We start from the raw sequence: 21,631 nt of genomic DNA, 5'->3' as shown, positions 1-21,631 counted from the left end.
CCACACACGTTGCGTTTTTGTTTTTTTATAAAAGTCCTTTAATAAATAAAATTAGTCTATCTGAAACTCCCCAATACGTAAGGTACTCGTCTTGGATAGGTTTTAGCTGCAAAATCCCAGTTCCGAAGCTATCGGAGGCTCAGTGCAGACGGGGACGCACGGGTGGTGCTGGTACGAGGCGCGTGGCCCCGCAGAGTAGTCGCCGGAAGCAAAGTGGGGCGAGCGGCGGGGCCCAAGGGCCCGGCTGCGGGTCACCGCGGGCGCGCGCGCACCTCCTGCGGGCCCCACGGCCCGCAAGCCCGGGCCCCCCCCGCCGAGGCCCGGCCCACCCCCGAGCGAAGGCGGCGGGAGCCCGGGGGCCGCCAGGGGGGACGGCGATCGGTCCTTTCCGCACCGCGTCCGAAGAGTCCCGGCCCCGGCGCGCGCCTCAGCCCTGCGTCAGAACGGCGAGCGCCTCTTCCAGAAGGCACCGCGGCCTCACCGCAGCCCACCGGCGGTTCCGGGGCCGGCGCGGCTGAGTCACGGGCGCCGCGGAGGGCAGGTGCGCGCCCCTAGCCCCCTCCCGGCCGCGGCCCTCTGGTCTCTGGCCTGGCGAGCGGGGCCGCCCCTCGGCCCGGAGGCATCGAGAGCGAGGACCCGCGAGCCCGCGCGGGGGAGGGGCGGGCCGGGCGGCGGCGACTACGCGGGAGGGGGAGCCGAGAGCTGCGGCCGCCCGCCCCGAGTCCGACGTGGCTCAGCTCTTTCTGTGAGGGCTGTGGTGGCCCTTAAAAGGGCCTTTGTGGTGGCATGGGGGGCCGGCTGCGGCGCGGGCGCCCCTCAGTACTCCTGGGAGGCCTGGGTGGCCTTCTTGCCGCCCGCGGGCGCCTTCGGCCCCACGGTGGCGCTGGTCTTCTTGGGTAGCAGCACGGCCTGGATGTTGGGCAGGACGCCTCCCTGGGCGATCGTCACGCCGCCCAGCAGCTTGTTGAGCTCCTCGTCGTTGCGGATGGCCAGCTGCAGGTGGCGGGGGATGATCCGCGTCTTCTTGTTGTCGCGGGCCGCGTTGCCCGCCAGCTCCAGGATCTCGGCGGTGAGGTACTCGAGCACGGCCGCCAGGTACACCGGCGCGCCGGCGCCGACCCGCTCGGCGTAGTGGCCCTTCCGCAGCAGCCGGTGCACGCGGCCCACTGGAAACTGGAGGCCGGCGCGCGACGAGCGCGACTTGGCCTTGGCTCGGGCCTTGCCGCCCGTCTTGCCGCGGCCCGACATGCTGCGCGAGGTAGAGGAGCGGTGAAGAGGGACGCGTACCAAGGGGCCGAGGAACCACCGCCCGCCGCAGTCCAACTGCTGCCGCGCGCGCCCAGAGGCCGCCCTTATAAGCCCCCAGGGCACACCTCCGCGCCCTCCTGATTGGCCCTTTTCTCTAATACCCGCCTCCAGTTGGTTGCAGTTAACCCTTCAGTGACGTGCCACGGCTCAGGGAGCGCGCCCGCCGATTGGTCCAATTTGAAAACCTTTTGCCCGGGGAAAAAGGCGAGGAGGAGTGGTAGCACGCAGCCGGCCACGCACTCCCTGATGTAGCCAATCCGGGCGGAGGGCGCCAGATTTAAATGCTCCAGCTGGAGCCCAGAACCGGAAGACAAAGAGGGTGGAGTCTGAGCCATCTCAAGAGCCTCTGGGAAATCTGTGTGGGCCTAGGGTTTTTTAAAGGAAAGGGATCATCAACACCACTGCCTCCCCTTCCAGGTCTGGTCACCCTCTTCTCTTTTCTCCCTCCTCCCATCCTGCAAAGGGAAAGCAGAAGAGGGAATAAATAGGACGGCCCCCCGTTCTATCCCACGCCAGAGAACAAGTAAATCCAATCTTATGGCCCTCCCTGCCACCTGAAGTAGCAGGATTTCAGTATTTATTCAACATAGGCGCTCCAGGTCTCTGTTTTTTGTTCACTTCCTGCTACACTCAAAAGAAAAAGGGTGGGACGGAGACAGAGGCATCCTCTTGAGGGAGGTGCCTCCACCCACCCTCCCAATCTACCCTAAAACGCCCATATAGGAAATAACACCTACAGGAACAACAAGAAAAAGACAACACTTTATTGTCACCCCTGCGAGCACCTGGCCTCACCAGTCTGCTCTTCCCAATCAGAATACTTAATTTATAGTCAAATATCAAGTGATCTTCAAGCTCGTGTCCCTCTCCCCAGCCGGGGTTCTCTTCCCAGGCCCAACGTATTCCTTCAGAGTCAGAGTTGTGGATAACTGCATGGAAGCTGCAGTATCCCACCTTAGGAGGCTGCAAGGATGGGATGGAGAGGGAGCGTGGCAAGTTGAAGGAAGCCGTAGCCAAGACCCAATCAACAGTCATTACATGGCAATCATCACAGCAGAAAGAAAATGCTAAGTACAAAATCTGGAGAAGAAAGAAAGGTGGGAGAGGCCTGGCCAGGAGGCATTACTGGTCCAGAAAGAGGTCGGCCTGAGTCAGGAAGCCTGCAGACTGTGCAGTCGGGGGACTCAGACGTCGTAGAAGAGCCGGACAAGCTGGTACCGGATGGAGAAGGTGACAGCGCTGCCAAGGATCTGGGAAGCGAAACACACTAGAGTCAGAACCATGGAGAAAGGGAGACGAGGTAGTGGAGAGCCCTTCCCCACTCACACCTGGAGCAGCAGCAGCAGCAGGGTCAAGTTCCTCTCGTGCATGGGCCCAAAGACCTTAAGCACCAAGTTGATGAGGGTCATGTTGTTACACTCTGTGAAGGCACCGTCCTCATTCTCATTCTGGTGCACTGTCACTAGCTGGAGGCTCTCTGCTGCCTGGAGGGGTCAGAGGTGGAGAGAAGAGCAAGCGCGCTTCAGCAATGGAGACCTGCCTCATGCTTCTGAACTCCCCTCGGATCTGCCGTAGGCCTAGGTTCCCCAGTCCCTGAATTCCAGATGGCGGCCTAGAGCCTTACCTCCTTGTTACCCTGTTACCTTTAGAATAAAGGTGCCCAAGAAAGAGAGGCTCTTGGTCTTGAACTTGGAATAGCTCATCTCCAGTTTGCCTGTTTTGGTATTGAGTCTGCAGGGGGAAGAGAATTTTATGTGACGGGGCCACTACAAGAACTCTCCTCACTGTGGCCGGTTAATAGGAAGAGCGCCGGATGAGGAAATCAAACAACCTAAGCTCCACTTCTGGCTCTGCTTACTGATACGTGATCAGAGCTGATCAGATTACGTAGGTAAACGTGCTCTGTCCTATAAGAGCTAACCACATGGCAAGAGTTAGCCCTTCTTTGGGCCCACTCCCCTTGCACAGCCAATGTGCAAGGCTGGCTTTCTGCATCCCGAGTGAAAAAGCCAGGATGTCCCTTTCAAGCCCCAAAGTGGCTACCTGGGCACACGGTGGCGAGGGCAGGGTATGATATGCAGGAGCTGAGGCAGTGAGTAGAGGAAGTTGAACACCTGGGGCATGAAGAAGAGTAGCATGGTCTTGCTGAAGTGTCCCAGGATGCCCACCACGGCAAAGGTCATGCCAGCAAAGTAACAGAAGGTATCTCCCACAAACACCCGTGATGGGTACCTGTGTGGGGGAGAGGATCTGAGCCAGGGGCAGGAGGCACTACCAATCTTTTCTCTCACATCAGGTACCCTGGGCCCTGGGCTAGCCCTAACTCTAGTTCTGGCCCAGCCGAGGGGACTCCAGCTCTCCCAGCAACTGTCCAGGACCCAAAGCCCTGAATTCGTCTCTTCCTGGGGGCTCCACAGCACTTGTCCCTGACTACGATTGGGTAGAGAGTCACTGAGGAATATTTCCGACTAAAGACCCAGAAAGGGGCGCCTGGGTGGCTTAGTCGGTTAAGCGTCCGACTTTCGCTTAGGTCGTGATCTCGCGGTTCGTGAGTTCAAGCCCCGCGACCGGCTCTGTGCTGACTGCCAGCTCAGAGCCTGGAGCCTGTTTCAGTCTGTGACTCCCTCTCTCTCTGACCCTCCCCTGCTCACGCTGTCTCTCTCTCTCTCTCCTAGAAATAAATAAAACATTAAAAAAAAAAAAAAAAAAGACCCAGAAAACACTCAGTACGGGTGTGCGCAGGTGTAGCCTCTCTGGCCGGAGCTGGGTCATGATCTGGACCATACTTGCTACATATTCAAATAGCCATCCCCCTAGCCACAGGCCTACTTACCAGTTATAGTAGAGCAATCCCAAGGTGGTGAAAAAAAAGGGTATCATGAAGTAGAGGGAAAAGACATGATCATCCCGATAATCACCTTTGGAAGCAGGGGAAGAAGAAAGGACAAGTTGATTGGAACTTCCCCTGCATTATCTTGGTCCTATTTTTGTCTGTCTCTAAGTTCTGTTCCAAGCTGTCTTCTCCACCTCTTCCAAGTCATAGTCAAAAACTCACTACCCCTTTTATGTTACCCAGGCAACTCCTAATATTCCACCTTGTTCATGAACCCCTCCTAAACTGAGTTACTGTCTTCAATTTGGTTTAGATCATTCAGACCTAGGTTTGGTTGATCAGCTTTACTTCCTAACTGGGTGACTTTGATCAGGACACATTTAAATTCTCTAACCCTCAGTTTCCTCAAATGTAAAATATGGTTGATGAGAACACCCACCACATGTTACAAAGCTTAAATGAGATACTGTTTGAAAAGTGGTTAGTTTTGGGGCACCTGGGTGGCTCAGTCAGTTGAGCATCAACTTTGGCCCAGTTTATGATCTTGTGGTTCACAAGTTCGAGTCCTGCATTGGGGTCTGGGCTGACTGCTCAGAGCCTGGAGCCTGCTTCAGATTCTGTGTCTCCCTCTCCCTCTGCCTCTCCCCAGCTCGCACACTCTCTCTCTCTCAAAAATAAATAAAAACATTAAAAAAATTTTTTGTAAGTGGTTAGTTGTTTGTGTTTTTTTTTGAAGTTTATTTATCCTAAGAGAGAGAACGAAAGGGAAGCAGCAGAGAGAAAGGGAGAGAGAGAATCCCAAGTAGGCTCTGCACTGTCGGCACAGAGCCTGATGCGACGCTCGATCCCAAGAACTGTGAGATCATGACCTGAGCCAAAATTGAGTCGGACGCTTAACCTACTGAGCTACCCAGACACTCCTACAAGTCGTTAGTTTTAAAAAGCACTTACTGATATCCATCAGCCAAAGACAACCAGAAACACCTACAGTCAAAGCCGGATTTACTGACTCGTGATAAGGGAGACATAGGAGACCACACATCATAGGCAACCAGGGCATGCCTTGGTAAGCGGCGCATACTCTAGGATTTAAGTAATTCTGGGGTGAAGCAAGGAGGCAGAGTTTTGCCCTAGACTGGGTGCTGTCAGTAGAAGTGAATCTAGGATTGGGTATCTTAATTTTATCTAAGAATTAGCTGGAACGGAGTTATCAGAAAGAAGCAGCAATTGCTCATGTTGGCCAGAAGAGGGAGCTCTTATCCGTTTTTGTTAATGCACTGTTCTTGCAGTTTCTCTATACTCAGACATGGTTAGTGGGGAATCTGGTTTTTGTTTTACTCTGTCATGGTCACAGAGTGACCTTGATTCTGAGGTTCTGTGAAATTATTTATGTTCAGTAGGAGATGACCATAGCCTACCTATTAGTGCCAATGCAGTTATAAATGACAGGGCGGCTATTTTTTTTCTCACATTTACTAAATCAGAATATGTTGCTTTTCCCCCTAAACTCTCCAAAGCTAGGTATCAAGCAAGTTCCTCAACACTCAGACTTCTCTCCCTATCCCCAATCCCACCTACCTTCCAGCTCCACCAGATTGAAGACGATGATGGAGGCAGAAATGACTAGCGACTGGCCAGCCTCTAGGCCATTAATTCCTGCTAGGATATTGATGGCGTTGGTACAGAACACGGCCAGCAGCCCCATGTAGACGTAGTACAGGATCCCTGGGGGAAGCAGACAGGAGTGTGCCACTCAGAAAGGAGGATTTAAGGATGTTCTGCGGAGGCGAGTGGTGAGGAAAAAGTACAGGACCAACAGAAAGGATCTGAGACGACACAGCGCCAAGACAGGGCCGCTTGCGGAGAAGGTGGAGCACCAGGAAGATGCGCTGCTGGAGATCTCCCAGCATAAGGTGCCCTAAAGTAGAGGCCGCAGGGGCAGCAGCGGCAGGGTTACTCACCCAAGTCCAGATGCAGGCCAAGAATCGGACGGAAGGGCTTGGGTACCACAATGGTCGTGTTGCCAAAGTTGGTGAAATAGACCATGAGAAGAGGTAGTGAGGCAGCTGTAGGGAGCAGCAGCTTGTGGCGCCAGCGCAGGTTAAGGACATCGTCCGCGAAGCCCAGGAAGATCATGCAGCAGATGGCAAGGAGCGCACCTATCAGGGCCACAAACTGGGGGAGGCTCGGGCAGGTCACAGCTCAAGCCTACTCCCCCCTCACCTTGCAAAAATCCCTGTCTTTGCGCTCGTTCCACGGCTCCTCAACCCGAACCCAAATAACCGCGACTCCCCCGGCCGCAAGCAACCGCCCCCACTCACCCACTTACTTCATGGTGCGGGAAGGCTTTACACTGCTCCTCCACAAAGCAGTTCAGGAACGGGAAAGGGATGAAGCAGAAGAGGATGATGAGGAAAACAGCGCCGCTGATCACGCCCTGGGACTCTGGGCTGTGGCCCAGCAGCAAAAGGGGTGGGGGGGGGGGGAGGAAAGGGGGCGTGGTCACTCACTAGTGCAGGTATCACAGCCATCTAATGGGGAAGGGGGTAAGGGCGCCAGTGCTGGAGTGCCCGATACACACGAGGGTCCCCCAAACCGCTACGTCCCTTCCCGATGTTAACCAGCTCTGCCCTTGACCTCCCTGAGCTCGGAGCTCTCTGCGGAGTTAGCGTTGCGTCTCAGCGCTCGGTCAGGCACCCCAGTTCCCGCCGTTGCCCTGCCCACCCTTTTTCCTCTGCCCCCGCCCCTCCCCGCCCCACCCGGGGCCAGGGTGCCCGCCGCTCACATTTGCTGCTGGCCGATTTTGTTGAGGTCCTGGCCACAGAGGCGCGCGGCCATGAAGTGGCCACGGAAGGCGGGGATTAGGGTGACTGTGGCCACAAATCCCAGCAGCGAGCCGATCAGGTTCACCACCAGCGGCAGCGGCAGCTCCGGGAAGGCCCACATGACGACCGGCCAGGGGGCCCGCTCCGCCGCCGCCTCAGCTAAAGGGCAAGCCGGGCGGGAGCCCCGAGCCCTCCGCAGGGAGGAGTGGCCGCGTCTTCCCACAGCCGCCTGAGCGAAACCCGGCCACTCTGACTCGAGCCGCCCTCAAGACTCCCGCGAGCCTCTAGAGAGCAACCTCGCCTCTGCCCCCGCTGCATTTGCCTTCCCAGGGTTTCCTCCCGGATCTTGCTCGCGGAGCAACCTGCCTTGTGGAAGGCGGCGGCGGCCATTTTTAATGCGGGCAGGAGAGCGGGGACGGGGGAGTCACTTTAAACTCCATCCTTTTACTCGAGAGTTGAGTCGCTACGACGGCGTTGGGAAAGTAATCAGAGAGACACAAACAAAGGCGGATACTTTCCTAAAGTCATATTAAAGGGGTACAGCCCAAAGCGGAGAAATTCCTTGCCCGCTTCCAAAATGAACACCTTTTCCCACGTGTCGGACGCCGCCTTCTCTGGGTTCCACGTCAGTCTTCGGTCGGCCGGCCGCCGCAGGTCACATTTAAAGGGCCAGTACCCCGCCTTTCCTCTGGGGTGCCGCTGGAGCCGGGAAGATGGCTTCTGGAGGCAAGGGGAAGGGCGGGAGGGACGAGGATGGGGAGCACCCCTGCTCCTGGTAGAAAACTTGTTGCCAGCGTAGTCGGAAGCCAAGGTGAACGCAGCTTGGTTCCTGGAAACGCAGCCACAGTTTGGAAGATGATGTGAATTCTAAAACCTAGACACTTGAAAACTCCCTCCAACTCCATGTTTTTCTTGTCCTTGATTCAGGAACTTTCTTTTCATTGTCCTGCCCGCCGTGTGCCCCCGCCGCAGCTGTTAGTTGCTGGGCAACCCAGCGGGACACTTAACCACCGCAGGGGCCGAGAGTGCCCTCAGGTCTTGGATTCAACCCGATTGACTTTCCTCGGTCCTGGATGCTCCCAAGCCTAGGGGGCGAGGCTGGAGGAAGGTGGCGTTGGAAAGAGCTAAGGAAACAGGAGACTCAGCCCACACGTGGCTTCCTGTGGGCCCAAGGAACTCCCAGTCAGGTTTCTTCCTCTAGGTTAAGGTGCCTTTTGCTTGGCACCTGTTTCCTTGCAGATAACAGTTCAGCGGTTTCTTCCCTTTCATTCACTAGCAGGCTCTCCGTGGAAAATGATTTACATCCCGCGGAGAGGAAACCACCGCCAGGGAGTACAGACACAACCCAAGCACCCCCTCACTTTGTCCACCCTCCAAAATGCTGTGCTCTGGGAGTCAGGGGCAGCTTGACTCGTGTTGGGCCAGAGATGGGCTTTCTGGTGTCTCAAAACCAGGTGTGAAATGTCCCTTCGACTCGAAGGCGGCTGTAATTAGCAACAAAACAACCATATATGTATAAAATACACTTTATATATACATAAGGTAATCCCAGTAATGTACTTGATAGTATTCCACCAGATTGTCAGTACTTGTCAGACCACTTTGTCTTTCTGTGTGTGTGTGTCTGTGTGCGTGTGTGCGCGGACGAGTACTTGTGCATCTGTGCCGCTTAGACTGGAAACTCCCTAGAGGTGAGTGTTTTCTGTTTCACAGGGTATCCCCATGGGACTAAGGACACACAGATATCTGTATATGAGGCATCATCACACACAGTGAGTCTGGGTCTTAAAGAGGGTCAAATGGTAATAGCACACGGAGAGAGCAATTAGGGGGAGGTGAAAGGGTGTTGAAGAGTAGAATCTCCAAAGATTTCCGTAGGTGGCAAGAGTGGAAGGGCCTCCCAGATGGGGAAACGGAGAGAGACTCCAGGAGCAGGTGGGAAGGAGGAGCTTGTGGGAGCCTCAGAGGAGGCAGTGCTCAGTTATCTTGTTGATCAGGAGCAGGTTGAGACTCCCTGGAGGTTTGAGGGACAGTGTATCTATTTCCTTTTTTATTAGGAGCTGAGTCCTAATAAATCTTCCTTCCCAACCTGGCATTGGGAACATTTGCCTCTTTCTTCTCCAGAGATCATCTCACATCCCCCATCCCCTGCGACCCCTTGTTCAAAATCAAGACACTAGGGATTCTTCATCCAATATACATGCTTACCATCAGAAAATGGTTACTTGGGCACTTACATTATAGTCTCAATATTTTTGTTCCCATGATGCTCAGTTGACTATCAGACTGGTTAGGAGAACAAACACAGGACTTGGCCACACTTGAAATTTTGTGCCTTTCCTGGTTAAAGTTCAAAGCATTTGCCTGAACGCTGAAGTTGGTCCTAGAACTCACAGATGAAGTCTTACAGTTTCTGAGTCTGAGTCCCACTTTGGGCTCTGCAATGGTGGTGCGGAGCCTGCTTGGGATTCTCTATCTCCCACTACCCCACCTCTTCTGCAGATGTGCTCTCTCTCACTCTTTCTCTCTCTCTCTCTCTTAAAAATAATACACTTTAAAAATTGTTAATTAAAAATAATTTACTAATTCCTACTAAGTTCATGGGAAAATCAAGTACGGTGAGGACACAAGGTGATATAAATGCGCTCCCCCTCCCACACACACAAAGTGTCTAGCTCAGCATATCCAAGCACCTTGGTTGAGTATGAAGGAAAACAGATGAGTATGACAGGGTCCCTACTCTTTTTTATTTTATTTTTCAGAGAAAGAAAACAGGAGAGAGAAGCAGGGGGAAAGAAAAAGAGAGGGAGTGAGGGAGAATCTCAAGCAGACTCCATGCTCGGTGCAGAGCCCAGCACTGGGCTCAGTCCCACGACCCTGGGATCATGATCTGAGCCAAAATCAAGAGTCAGATGGTCAACTGATGCCCCTGGGTCCCCACTCTTTAGTAGTTTCTTGGTGAGTCAGAAAAGCAAACATAGAAACAACCAGCTAAACTATAAGGCAGAATTGTAAGACTGACTTGTGACGCTATGTCTGACAGCAGAGGACCGAGTCATCAGTGGAGGAGCTGAGGGAGTAAATCCAAGAACTCAGAGAACTCCGATTCCTGGGAGATCGGCGGGTTCCTAAAGAAGAGTTTTCAGGGGGAAAAGGGTCTTCATAGTGGAACTTTGTGCCTAGGCAACTTCCCACATAACTTGCTTCCCTAGCCCTAAATGCTTTGCCCTGTGACAGCTCCTGCTGGGGTCTGGCCTTGAGTGCTTTCCTCCCTTCGTTTCATGTCTTTGCCTCACCTAATGATTAGAAACCCACATTCTAAGGGCACCTGGCTGGCTTGGCAGAAGAGCATGCGACTCTTATCTTCAGGACGTGAGTTTGAGCCCCATGTTGAGTGATTACTAAAAAAAAAATTTTTTTAAACCCACATTCTAGGAATCTTTCATTATTTTTGGTGTCCAGTGATGATGCATGCATGGGCAGGGTGACAGCAAGGTTTGTCCATTACCGACCATGCCCCCCCCCCCCCCCCCCCCCCCCCCCCGTCATCTCTTACAGTGAATTCCCAGCATCCCAGGCTACCCCACCACCTCCTCTGGCTCAGGATCCCTGTTGCTGACCTGCCAGATTCTGCCTGACTCTGCAGCCCCGCACTTTACGAGGCATTGCTTCTTCCCGGATACCCCTCCTTTGGACTACTGACTGCATTTGGGAGGGAGATTAATACCTTCCCTGCTACCCTATCTGTGTGCGGAATACTTTGCTGTATGTACGTGGAGAAGGGCCTCTTAGGGAATGGGGGTTCCTTTTCATTCTGTTGCAAGAGTTTCCTTTCTCTCCCTCCAGAAGGAAATGTCAAGTTCCTGTCTCATAGGGATGGAATCTACTCCCTTAAATCCAGGAAAAGGGATGGATCCTGAGGCCAGAGTGTACCTATAGCATCATTGTGTGTGTGTGTGTGTGTGTGTGTGTGCACTTGTTGAGGTATCACATACTTGGATGGCATCACATATTTTGGCTGAATCTATTGATAGTCCAGAGCTACGCTGCCAGCTCCCTTCTCATTACCACCTCTTCTACACGTGCTCCATGGGCAGGAGCTGTTACTATGGAAATATATTATTTTTAAAAACAGAAGCAGCCCCAGGCTTGGGAAATATCTCCAGAACAAACCCACGCGAGCAAGGAGGTTAAGAGGGTGTTCCTGGGTCCTAGCTCCTAGGGGAAGGGAGGTGGTGGTGGAGGTGGGAGTTTAATATTCCATGTTCTGTTCTCAGATTCGACTAGGTTCAAGTTCTTTCTGGTCGGTATCTCCTGGACCTCCGCCAGGCACTTCTATGTTGGAGGGATGCTCGGCACCTACTTACACATCCAGGGCCTAGCTTAGGCCAAGAAATGGGAACCAAAGAATCTGCTGCGCCTAGGGGTGTTGGGAGAAGGGGGCGACGCCATCCACGAGGGTCATGTCCATCTTAACCCCACATGCATCCAAACTATAGAAATCTAAGCTGCGTAAGGAAAATCTGAGGAGACATCTCAAATGAGTGAAGTTACTCTTGCTGTGAGCTCAGGGGAAGGGGAGTGCCCCTTTTTCAGTATGGGGCGGGGTGGCCAAAGATCCCGCCTATTTTCAACCCCGGAACCTCCTCCCCTCGGTGTAATCCTCCCGCCCTCCTCTAAGCGCTCGGGCGCCGGACTCGCCAAGCCCCGCCCAGCGCGGGTGCGGCTCCTTTAAGGGCGGGTGGGGGCGGGGCGCCGGCCGTGTTGTCAGTGTCAGCTTTGCGCACGCAGCCCTTCCGGAGCCGGTGCCGGTCCCGGAGCCCCCACGTCTCTGCAGACGAGTCCCCGCCCGGGTCCAGTAGGGCCCACGCCGTGGGAGGAGTCGGGCGCTGGCAGGCGACTAGCCCAGGTCGAATTGCCGAACCAACCGAGGAAGGACCCGGACCACGCAGAGAGGGACCCCGGCGCCGCCACCCACCCCCAGGACTCCTCTCATCGATCCGTGGCATCCACTAGTTCCGGACACCCATCCCCGCAGAGCCCCCAAGCGCGCGCGCTCAGCCCCGGGGGAGCCCGCCCCCGCCCCGCGGCCCGCCCGGGCCATGCTCCCCCGGGGCAGCGGCTGAGCCCGAGCCGGGGCCCGGACCGGAGCCCGCGGGGAGCATGGATCCGGGCTGGGGGCAGCAGGACGTGGGCTGGGCGGCCCTGCTGATCCTCTTCGCCGCCTCGCTGCTCACGGTGTTTGGCTGGCTGCTACAGTATGCCCGGGGCTTGTGGCTGGCGCGGGCCCGTGGGGGCCGGGGGCCGGGACCCGCCTTAGCAGCCGAACCCGCGGGCTCCCTTCGGGAGCTGGGCGTGTGGCGCTCGCTGCTGCGGCTGCGGCCGACTCGGGCTGGTGCCCCCGAGGAGCCAGGCGTCCGGGGCCTCCTGGCGTCGCTCTTCGCCTTCAAGTCTTTCCGAGAGAACTGGCAACGGGCTTGGGTGCGAGCGCTGAACGAGCAGGCCTGCAGGGACGGGGTGAGTTGGACAGGAGCACCTAGGCGGTCCCCTCGCTCAGCCTTTCCTTCCAGGGGAGGGAGGGAGGGACTGCTCTTGCCTAGGGGACCAGATGGGGGTAGGGATCAACTGGAGATCCCTGTGGCTTCTCTTCCCCTCTGGGATCAGAGAAAAGGGTGCAGGTGAGGCTGGACGTTGTAGAAATCTAGCTATGTCCCAGATCTCTATTCTGTGGTCAAGGTACTCTCTGGCTGCAAACCCAAGCACAAGTTGCTGTTTTCATAGCAACGCTAATCCCTGGGCCCGAGGGCACTTCCGTGTAGCCTGGGTGCTGGTTGCGTTGGGGCAGCGGGGATAGAAGGAAACAGGTGCACCTGCAGAAGAAATTTGCCTGGTCCTCATGCCACCACACCCAGGTAACATTTCATGCCCCAAATCCCTGGTTTGATCATTCAGATAGATCCCCAAGGAGACTGAAATACCCCCCTTCCCCCTGCCAGGCCCTTAGTAATTTCACTGGTACAGTCTAACACACCCTTCTTTTTGCTGACCTGCAGCATATATATTGAGGAAAAGGTGTTAAGGTGGAGAGCAGATTGACAGTCCATGCCCTTCTCAGTAGATGAGCCTGGAGCTGCCTCTTGAGGGTCAGTCACAAACCTGCCCAGCCTACTTCCTCCCATTGCACCATGGGCATCTGGTCTCCCAGGAAGTAGGGCAGGAAGCGTGGTCATAAGACTGAGGTGGGGTGGGAGGTAGAGGCCTCCCTGTCATGGGGCTCTCTCCCATCCCGGCCCAGTATTCTGTCTTCATCCTCACAGTCCATCAGCCCCCTGCCCAGAAGATTGTCAATTTCCAGCTCCCACTAGGGCTTTGCTCCACTAGCTCCCCAGACACCTGGAAACAGAAGTGGCCATGTAAGAAGTTGCTTGGTCTCCTCTGTCCAGCTAGCCAGCAGAAAGCCAGATAGTATCTGTTAGTCTACATCTTGAACTCATGCCTCCACCCAGTTCTCCCTGTACCTTGTCCCTGGATCAGGAGCGACTCCCCAAGACAGCTGACTCAGCTGGACATTGGCCTGCCTCGCAGAGGGTGGGGAGGTTGGGGTTCCAAGCATCCGTCTCCCCATCTCCCTGGGCCTGGCCTTTAAACCAGCCAGCTACAGGAGCAGAGAAGTTGGTGTCCTCTGGTTGGCCAGGCACGTGGGCCCTGTGAATCTGTTTTCTCCCATCCCAAGGCCCAAGGAAGGGCTGCCAGTTCAGTGGGTGCCCCCTCCTCAATTCTTCCCATCCTGCTTTCTGGGTTGGACTGCAGTAGGCTGTTTCCAGTACTATGTCAGAATTAGGAAGCTCTTTCAAGACTCAAGCTAAGCAGCTTTCTGCTGCCTAATACCACTCTGCTGTCTGCCTTGGGGAATTAGCCAGGCCTCTGGAACCTAGAGCCCTCTGAGCTTGCTTTTCTTGCCAGTGCCTCTGGTAAAGTTTCCCAAGGCCATGTGAAGCTAGTCTTCAACCCCAAGAACACAGATAGGGTCATACTCTTGAGTGTCTGCATCCTGTGTATGTGGAAGTAGGCTTAGCCTCATTTCTTCAGCTCTTGTCTTGAACAAGCGGTCCTATGTCTTTTACCTTCAGCTCAGTTGTGTGGCTCTCTCCCCAATTATATGTAGATAGCAACCAACACCTTTATTATTATTTTTTTTTTCTATTCACACCTTTCTTTGGGGGTAGGTTGAGGAATGAAGAGGAAGGTGGGAGGAGAAAAAGATTTCAGGAGAAATCTAGGGTCTTCAGCTCAAGGTGATCTGGTTTTGAGGGGGTCTAGCCCCTCTGTCCTTCCTAGCAACTGCAGGCCCCAGAGAGGTGTGGTTCAAGGGGAACACTTCCTGTCCTAAAACCCTGAGCCAAGAAGGGGCCAGAAGCCAGCCTGCAGTTGAGGACTCCGCAGTGCCAGGACCCAGCCAGCAACCCAGCAGGCCAGCCCTGTGGGGGGCAGCTCCAGAGACCTGACCCTATGTCCACGTTACTCCCTCAGAGTTCCATCCAGATCGCCTTTGAGGAGGTGCCCCAACTCCCACCCAGAGCCAGCATTAGTCATGTGACCTGCGTAGACCAATCAGAGCGCACCATGGTAAGGGGCTGATGGGCACTGCCTTTTCTAGGCCCCGAGGGGAGCTGATCCCATGAGTTCCCTTTCCTCTGAGGATTCTAGGCCTGAAGTCTGTGAACACCTTAGGAATCCTAGGATTGGCTTCAGGAGCTCTGGGAATCCCCTTAAAGTTGCATGCAAAATATATCACATGTGTGTATATCTGCATTTTTCGGGAGAGGGGAGCCTTTGACTTTAATTCTTCTACCGGCTTGTGACCCCAGAGGGTGAAGTCCCAAGGGAAGCGAGTTGGGAGGGTCCCTAAAGGGCAGCGCGAAACACGGTTGAGCACCTTCCTCCACGCCTGACCCTCCTCGCCTCCGTGCCTTGCTTGTCTCAGGTGCTGCATTGCCAGCTCTCTGCTGAGGAGGTGATGTTCCCAGTCTCCGTGACCCAGCAGTCCCCCGCTGCCGTCTCCATGGAGACCTACCACGTCACTCTGACACTGCCACCAACACAGGTGGAAGGGAATGTGGGAAACTGAGTTGGGCAGGGGGCGGTTCAAGGCCTCGGCCTTTCCGTTTGGTTCCCTCTGGGACAGAACTTGGGAAGGGAGGGTCCTGGCCAGTAGGAGTAGTTGGAGGCATGAGGCAGGTCTCAACCCGGCCCCTTTGACTCTCATCCGCAGTTGGAAGTCAGCCTGGAGGAAATTCCAGACGAGGGGCTGCTCGTGTCCTGGGCCTTCACTGATCGCCCAGATCTCAGCCTGACGGTGCTTCCCAAGCTGCAGGCCAGGGAGGTAAGGGGGCAGGGCTGGGGGGAAGAGGCAGAGCAGGGAGGTGGTGCAGAGCTGGGAGCCCCATCTCTTTATTCTCCTCTTCTCCGTACAGAGAGGCGAGGAGCAAGTAGAGCTCTCCACCATTGAGGAATTGATTGAGGACGCCATCATCAGCACCCAGCCAGCCATGATGGTCAACCTTAGGGCTTGCTCTGCGCCCGGAGGCCAGGTTAGTAGGCACTCAAAGCAAATCGCTTGTATGCATGCCATCCCCGGGGGGCTTTGTTGGGATCCTTGTTCTTTTTACCTCCTTCTGCTCTTAGGTACCTAGTGAGAAGCCCCCCGTGGTGCCCCAGGCGCAGCCAGCCATCTCCAGACCTATCCGGTTATTCCTACGGCAGCTTCGAGCATCTCATCTGGGAAGTGAGTTGGAAGGTGAGAGTTAGAAGCAGCTGAGGACCTGCCAGGGCTCTGGGTGTGGGTGGCCCCTGCCCTTCTTCCGAGGGGGTGGCTTCATGATTCCTCAGTGGCTTCCCATCTGTAAGCATCTTCTCATTTCTCGTTCCTCCCAGGCACTGCGGAACTGTGCTGTGTAGCTGAGCTCGACAACCCTGCACAACAGAAGTGGACCAAGCCCACGAGTGCTGGTCCTGACGTGGAGTGGCCTGAGGACCTGGCACTGTAAGGAGTGACTCCTCCATCCCCACCCCTGCTCCTATGGGCAGACTGAACATCTGATCCTTCCAGCATAGCCCTGGCACAAATCCGCCCTGTTTTCACTAAACTTTGGTGTGAGCTCCGATTGTATGCCAGGCCCTGGCCTAGCTCCTGGGGATACAGACGGGACCAAGATACACTCCCTCCCCCTGAGTCGACCGACCGCAGGCTCCAGGCAGATGCGGATACATGTAAAGAGGATGGTATAAGGGCTCCAGTCAAGATTTACACATAATGGTGTGGGCGTGCTTAGGTGTGGGGAGATTAATTCCCATGGGGAATAAAGATCAGAGTAGGCTTCACGGAGAAGGTGGCATTTAAACCACACCTTAGAGCAAGAATAGGGTTTCAACAGTGTGAGAGAAAAGTGTTTTTGGCAAGGAAACAGCTCGAGCAAAGGGAAGGGGGTGGTTTGACGTAGAGAGACATGGAGGCCAAATGGGGCAGGCCCAGGGAGGACCCGAATGCCTGGCGTACTGAGCAAGTTCTATCCCATTCGCTTGGGAAGAGAGAGTATTTGTTTCTGTTTTTAATGTTTTTAAGATTTATTGTTTTGTAAGTTTTATTTACTTAAGTCCTCTGTACATCCAAAGTGGGGTTCAAACTCATGACCCCGAGATCAGGAGTCACGTGTTCTCTTCTGACTGAGCCAGCCAGGTGCCCCGGGGAAGAGACAGTATTTGGAGGGCAGGCTCCGTTGGAGCCTCTGACCGGTGATCAGTTCGAGGGTGGATTCACTTTACTAATCTTCCCCTTCCCTGCTCCATCTCCTCTTGGCCACAGGGATCTGGGCCCCCAGAGCCGGGAGCTGACCCTCAAAGTGCTGAGGAACAGCAGCTCTGGAGACGGTAAGTATGGGGCAGGAAGGAGCGCCGCTCTGGGTGGGTGCTCAGTGGGGCCTGGTCCATGGGACCAGCTGACCCTCAAAGTACTCCTCCTTTCCCCAGCTGAACCGTTGGGCCAGGTCACACTGCCTGTGGGCTCCCCTTCCAGACCACTGTCCCGAAGACAGGTGTGCCCGCTCACCCCAGGGCCGAGGAAAGCCCTGGGGCCTGCAGCCACCATCTCAGTGGAGGTGAGAAGCTGAGCCTGGGGAGGAGATGGGAGGCCACTGGGGAAGGGCAGCTTCTTTTGAGGCGCTGCCTCTTTGCTCTTCCTCCCCTCGGCAGCTTCAGTACGAGGAGGGCCCCCCCCGGAACCTGGGTACACCTGCTCCCTCCACCCCACGCCCCAGCCTCACTCCTACCAAGAAGATTGAGCTGGACCGGACCATCATGCCGGATGGCACCATCGTGACCACAGTCACCACCGTCCAGTCCCGGCCTCGTGTAGAAGGGAAACTAGGTAAAGAGAAGGGAGCCCGGCTTGAGGCAGGGGCCCCTGGCTGCAGGATCCGTGTGGGACAGGGCAGGGCAAGGGAAGCCCTGAGTCCAGCTCCTGCTTTCCAGCCACATTGTCCTCATCATCTTTGTCTCTCAAACCCTCTCCTCCCTTCCACCCCTCCTTTTCCCTGGCTCTTCCTATCCTGCTTCAGTCCTGGGTCAGCCAGGCCCTCCTTTGCAGGACTCTTGTACTTTGCTCTCTTGCGGTCCCTACCCCCGGCCCCAGCTGCCTACGTGTCCCTCCCTCTACCCTTGACCTTCTAGCACCCTTGGGATCCTCCAACAAACCCAGTGGCCTCTGTGGTACTTCTCCCACTCCCAGCGGCCCTCCAAGACATTTCTCCCAGCTCCAGAGGTCCCTTGGGGTTCCCCCCACCCCCAGGGGACCTCTGTGCCATCTCTGTGCACTCTGCATTTTCAAGGCAGCTCCCCAATGCCCTCAGGGGGTCCCCTGGCACTTTCCCCACACTCCCCTTACTTCCCATGCTATCTTTTTGCCCCCATGGCATCTTATTAATCAACCATGTGACTAATTGTCCCTTAGTCACCCCTGCCCTCTGAGTCAGCTGAAGTGTGCGTTTCAATAAAGGCAGTAGGGGGGCGGGGGCCACTTTAAGGCACCTCCCGGCTCACTGACCCTCCCCCACCCACCAGACTCCCCCTCCCGCTCCCCGTCCAAGGTGGAGGTGACCGAGAAGACTACGACTGTGCTAAGTGAAAGCAGCGGCCCCAGCAGTGCCTCCCACAGCAGCAGCCGTGAGTGGGGGATCGGGAAGTGTGAGTGGCGGTTGGCACTGGAGCGCCAGGGTCAGAAACCATTTTGGGTGGGGCACAGGAGTCCAAGTCCAAGAAGGAGCCGTGGAGGAGTCACGTTATCCATCCCCTGTACCCCCAGCAGGGGAGAGCCGCCTTTCCAATGGCTTGGACCCTGTAGCAGAGACAGCGATTCGCCAGCTGACGGAGCCCAGCGGGCGGGCAGCCAAAAAGACACCCACCAAGCGTAGCACTCTCATCATCTCTGGCGTTTCCAAGGTAACAGGGCTCCGAGGAGCGGAGCTGGGATGGGAGAAAGCCCTAATGGGTCACTCCTGCCTATTAAAATGTGTCCCTCTTGCCAGGTGCCCATTGCCCAGGACGAGTTGGCTCTGTCTCTGGGCTATGCGGCATCCCTGGAGGCCTCAATGCAGGATGACGCAGGAACCAGTGGAGGCCCCTCCTCACCTCCCCCAGACCCACCAGCCATGTCCCCGGGACCCCTAGATGCCCTCTCCAGCCCCACGAGCGTCCAGGAAGCAGATGAGACAACGCGGTCGGACATTTCTGAGAGGCCATCCGTGGACGATGTCGAGTCAGAAACAGGGTCCACTGGTGCGCTGGAGACCCGCAGCCTCAAGGATCACAAAGGTGGGGGAGATGTTGGCATGTACCTCTCCCCTTCTTCTTCTTCTTTTTTTTTTTTTTAATATTTATTTTTGAGAGAGAGGGAGAGGGAGCAGGGGAGGGGCAGAGAGAGAGGGAGACAGAGGATCCAAAGCGGACCCAGCAGTGAGCCCAATGCAGGGCTTGAACTCATGAACCGTGGGATCATGACCTGAGCCAAAGTTGGATGCTTCACCGCCTCAGCCACCCAGCACCCCCCCCCTTTAATTTTTTGTTTAATGTTTAAAATTTATTTTTTTAATGTTTGTTTACCCCCCTCTCCTTTTATGCCCAGTATCATGACCTGGGTCCTACTGGACACTTAGGGGAATGGTTTTCTCAACCCAGTTTGCCTTCTCCTTCCTCCGCTAAGGGATTGCTAGAGTTCCTAGCCTGATTCAGCCAAGCCAGAGGAGAGAAGGGGCACTTACTGCCTTGGGTCCTGGCCTGGATCTGACAGGCACAGGTGACTCGGAGGAATGCCAAAGGATTTCCCTTTACCTCTATTTTTCTTGCGTCCTAAGGCTAAGTACATACCTCCTTTCCTTTCTTCTTGTTTTCTCCCCCACCTTCCATTCTGTACTCTCTTTCCCGTAAGTATAAGGAATCCCACCCCCAGTCAACTCTAGGAGTTTCCTTCTAGCAGTGACACAGCCCATGGATAGTTGTGGTGCGTTTCTAACTTCTAAGGGTGAGAGGCTTGCTCCCAAACATCTTTATCCCTCTGCCAACGAGTCTATCAACCACGCATGTATTTAACTATGATGTAAGCCTGCATCACTTCTCGGGATAATGAGATTCCTAAGTCCAAAGCCTGCTGTGTAAACATTTGTGTCATTATATTGGTCCTGAATTTACCCCCTTGAAGTTTTCCAGATGCACAGCATCCTGCCCACATCCTGGAATTTGGTCAACAAGTCAGGGCCCACCCGCCTTATCCTTTCATGATTTTTATGGGCTTTTAGGACTACCCTCTGCTCAGCCTTTGTCTTTCCAGAGTAAAGAGATCCGTCTGTCCGTCTGTCCTTACAGAGAAGCAGCCCTGTGACATTCCTCCTCAGCGGCAATAGTTAAATTTGCCCACAGAATCCCATGAGCGCCACCATTTTTTCCTCGGGAAAGATGAAAGGCATTGTTTTGCCTCCACTTTCTTTCCTAAGGAAGCCTGGCTTCTAGGCAAAGGAAAGGTTCTGTTCTGTATCTTTGACCCCTCCGTGCTCGGGCCTTTCTCTGCTCCCCACCTCACCCCACGCCTGTCGTACCCCTCCGTCTGCCTCAGCCTCCCCCTTCCCCCCCACAGTGAGTTTCCTGCGCAGCGGCACGAAGCTTATCTTCCGCCGGAGGCCTCGACAGAAGGAAGCTGGTCTGAGCCAATCACACGACGACCTCTCCAATGCGACGGCCACACCCAGTGTCCGAAAGAAGGCTGGCAGCTTTTCTCGCCGCCTTATCAAGCGCTTCTCCTTCAAATCCAAACCCAAGGCCAATGGCAATCCCAGCCCCCAGCTCTGAGGGCGCTCCTCACCTTTTGAGCTAGGAGAGGGCAGGAGTCCTCTCAGCTGACCCCCCACGTCCTCTGCCACTCCCCTTCCTGGATTCCCGACAGCCTGGGCCAGGGAAGCCCTCTGGGCTCCAGGAAGCCCTGTCCACCCTGGGCTGGGGGGCTAGCTGGAAGCGTGCTTACAACGGGAAGCAGGAGAGAGGCGGGCGCCCGTTGCTGAGAACACAGAAAAGGGAGCCGGTGGCCGGGAGCAGGAGGAAGGCTCTGCCCCCGGCACTTGTGGGCGTTCCTCAGACCTGGGTGTGCTGTCGACATTGGCCCCTCAAGGGACTCCCAGGGTGCTCAGCTCCTCAGCTGGTCCTTCCTCCCCTATTTATTCTCTTTTCTATTTATATGTGTGGTCCAGGACCCTCAGTGCACAGACGAGAGAGGGCATCTCTCCCAGGTGACCCTTCTTTCCTGTCCCAGGAAGGTAGGCAGTTCCCTTTGGGACAGGACTCCCGTGTCTCCCTCAGGTCCCCACTCTGACCAGCACCAGTGTCTGCCTCGGAGGACATTGGCAGCTCACAGAAAGCCGGGCCGGCGCCCGGGATGGGGGGCAGGTACTCCCCACCTCCCTGCCTCCCCTCTGCTCCTCGTCCCTCCCTCCCTTTATTACCATTTTTTGTACTTGATGCCTTCTCTGTGAGCAGTGGCTCTGTTGGAAGGAGGGAGCCCCGAGCTGGGTGGAAGCCTTCCCCAGAGCAGTGGCTTCCAGGGCTTTATTAAAGACTGGTGACAATGGAGCAAGAGCAGGGCTGCACCTCCGTGTGTCGGGAGACGATGATGTCCATTGCTGTGTGATGGCTTGGAATTTAATTTATTAAATTAAAGTCAAATTGGAGTTTATAAACTGGACAACTGGTGATCCTTTGAAAGGCGAGTGGACGGCAAAGCTGTGGGATGGGTGGGGTGAGAGGGTCAGAGACAGGGGCCCAGGCAGTGAAGTAGAGTAGGCGACACATGCGTTGGGTCTGCTAAGGAGTGCCTTAGAAGGGGAAGAAGGGACAGACAGAGAGAGGATGGGAGAACAGGTCTTTGAAGGGTAATGATGTAGCAAAAGAAATCAATCAGAAAAAAAAAAATCAATTAGTTCAAGCATCTTCATTCCCCTTTTTTTTTTAAATTTTTTTTTAATGTTTTATTTATTTCTAGGAGAGAGAGAGACAGCATGAGCAGGGGAGAGTCAGAGAGAGAGAGGGAGTCACAGACTGAAACAGGCTCCAGACTCTGAGCTGGCAGTCA

The 21,631-nt window shown here is 55.3% G+C and overlaps 3 protein-coding genes across 4 annotated transcripts; 1 reads left to right on the top strand and 2 right to left on the bottom strand.

The window, feature by feature from the left end:
* Positions 1 to 2: 2 nt before the first annotated feature.
* Positions 3 to 1,313, bottom strand: LOC120229969 (histone H2AX). Its single transcript, XM_039229294.1, has one exon. It carries the CDS (start codon positions 1,246 to 1,248, stop codon positions 817 to 819), a length of 432 nt encoding a protein of 143 aa, XP_039085225.1. The 5' UTR covers positions 1,249 to 1,313; the 3' UTR covers positions 3 to 816.
* Positions 1,314 to 2,051: 738 nt separating this feature from the next.
* Positions 2,052 to 7,822, bottom strand: DPAGT1 (dolichyl-phosphate N-acetylglucosaminephosphotransferase 1). Its single transcript, XM_039229291.1, has 9 exons — positions 6,927 to 7,822; positions 6,471 to 6,591; positions 6,103 to 6,316; positions 5,720 to 5,866; positions 4,142 to 4,226; positions 3,352 to 3,540; positions 2,952 to 3,039; positions 2,637 to 2,792; positions 2,052 to 2,558 (listed from the first exon to the last, which is right to left on the bottom strand). The coding sequence occupies exons 1-9, from the start codon at positions 7,085 to 7,087 to the stop codon at positions 2,493 to 2,495; spliced, it is 1,227 nt and encodes a 408-aa protein (XP_039085222.1). The 5' UTR covers positions 7,088 to 7,822; the 3' UTR covers positions 2,052 to 2,492.
* Positions 7,823 to 11,748: 3,926 nt separating this feature from the next.
* Positions 11,749 to 21,235, top strand: C2CD2L (C2CD2 like). 2 transcript variants are annotated; one of them, XM_039229401.1, is made up of 14 exons: positions 11,749 to 12,483; positions 14,497 to 14,592; positions 14,951 to 15,070; positions 15,239 to 15,349; positions 15,441 to 15,557; positions 15,652 to 15,763; positions 15,901 to 16,009; positions 16,829 to 16,893; positions 16,993 to 17,120; positions 17,215 to 17,389; positions 18,082 to 18,183; positions 18,326 to 18,459; positions 18,546 to 18,831; positions 20,147 to 21,235. In XM_039229401.1, the coding sequence occupies exons 1-14, from the start codon at positions 12,130 to 12,132 to the stop codon at positions 20,356 to 20,358; spliced, it is 2,121 nt and encodes a 706-aa protein (XP_039085332.1). In that variant the 5' UTR covers positions 11,749 to 12,129; the 3' UTR covers positions 20,359 to 21,235. The 2 variants fall into 2 exon arrangements, with proteins under 2 accessions (XP_039085332.1, XP_039085331.1); XM_039229400.1 differs by having other exon boundaries at positions 18,323 to 18,459.
* Positions 21,236 to 21,631: the final 396 nt, after the last annotated feature.

Source organism: Hyaena hyaena, unplaced genomic scaffold, assembly GCF_003009895.1.
Source record: "Hyaena hyaena isolate Hyena2069 unplaced genomic scaffold, ASM300989v1 scaffold_37, whole genome shotgun sequence".
NCBI lineage: Eukaryota > Metazoa > Chordata > Mammalia > Carnivora > Hyaenidae > Hyaena > Hyaena hyaena.
The sequence above is the reverse complement of the archived record's forward strand: the minus strand, read 5'-3'. Positions and strand labels throughout refer to the sequence as shown.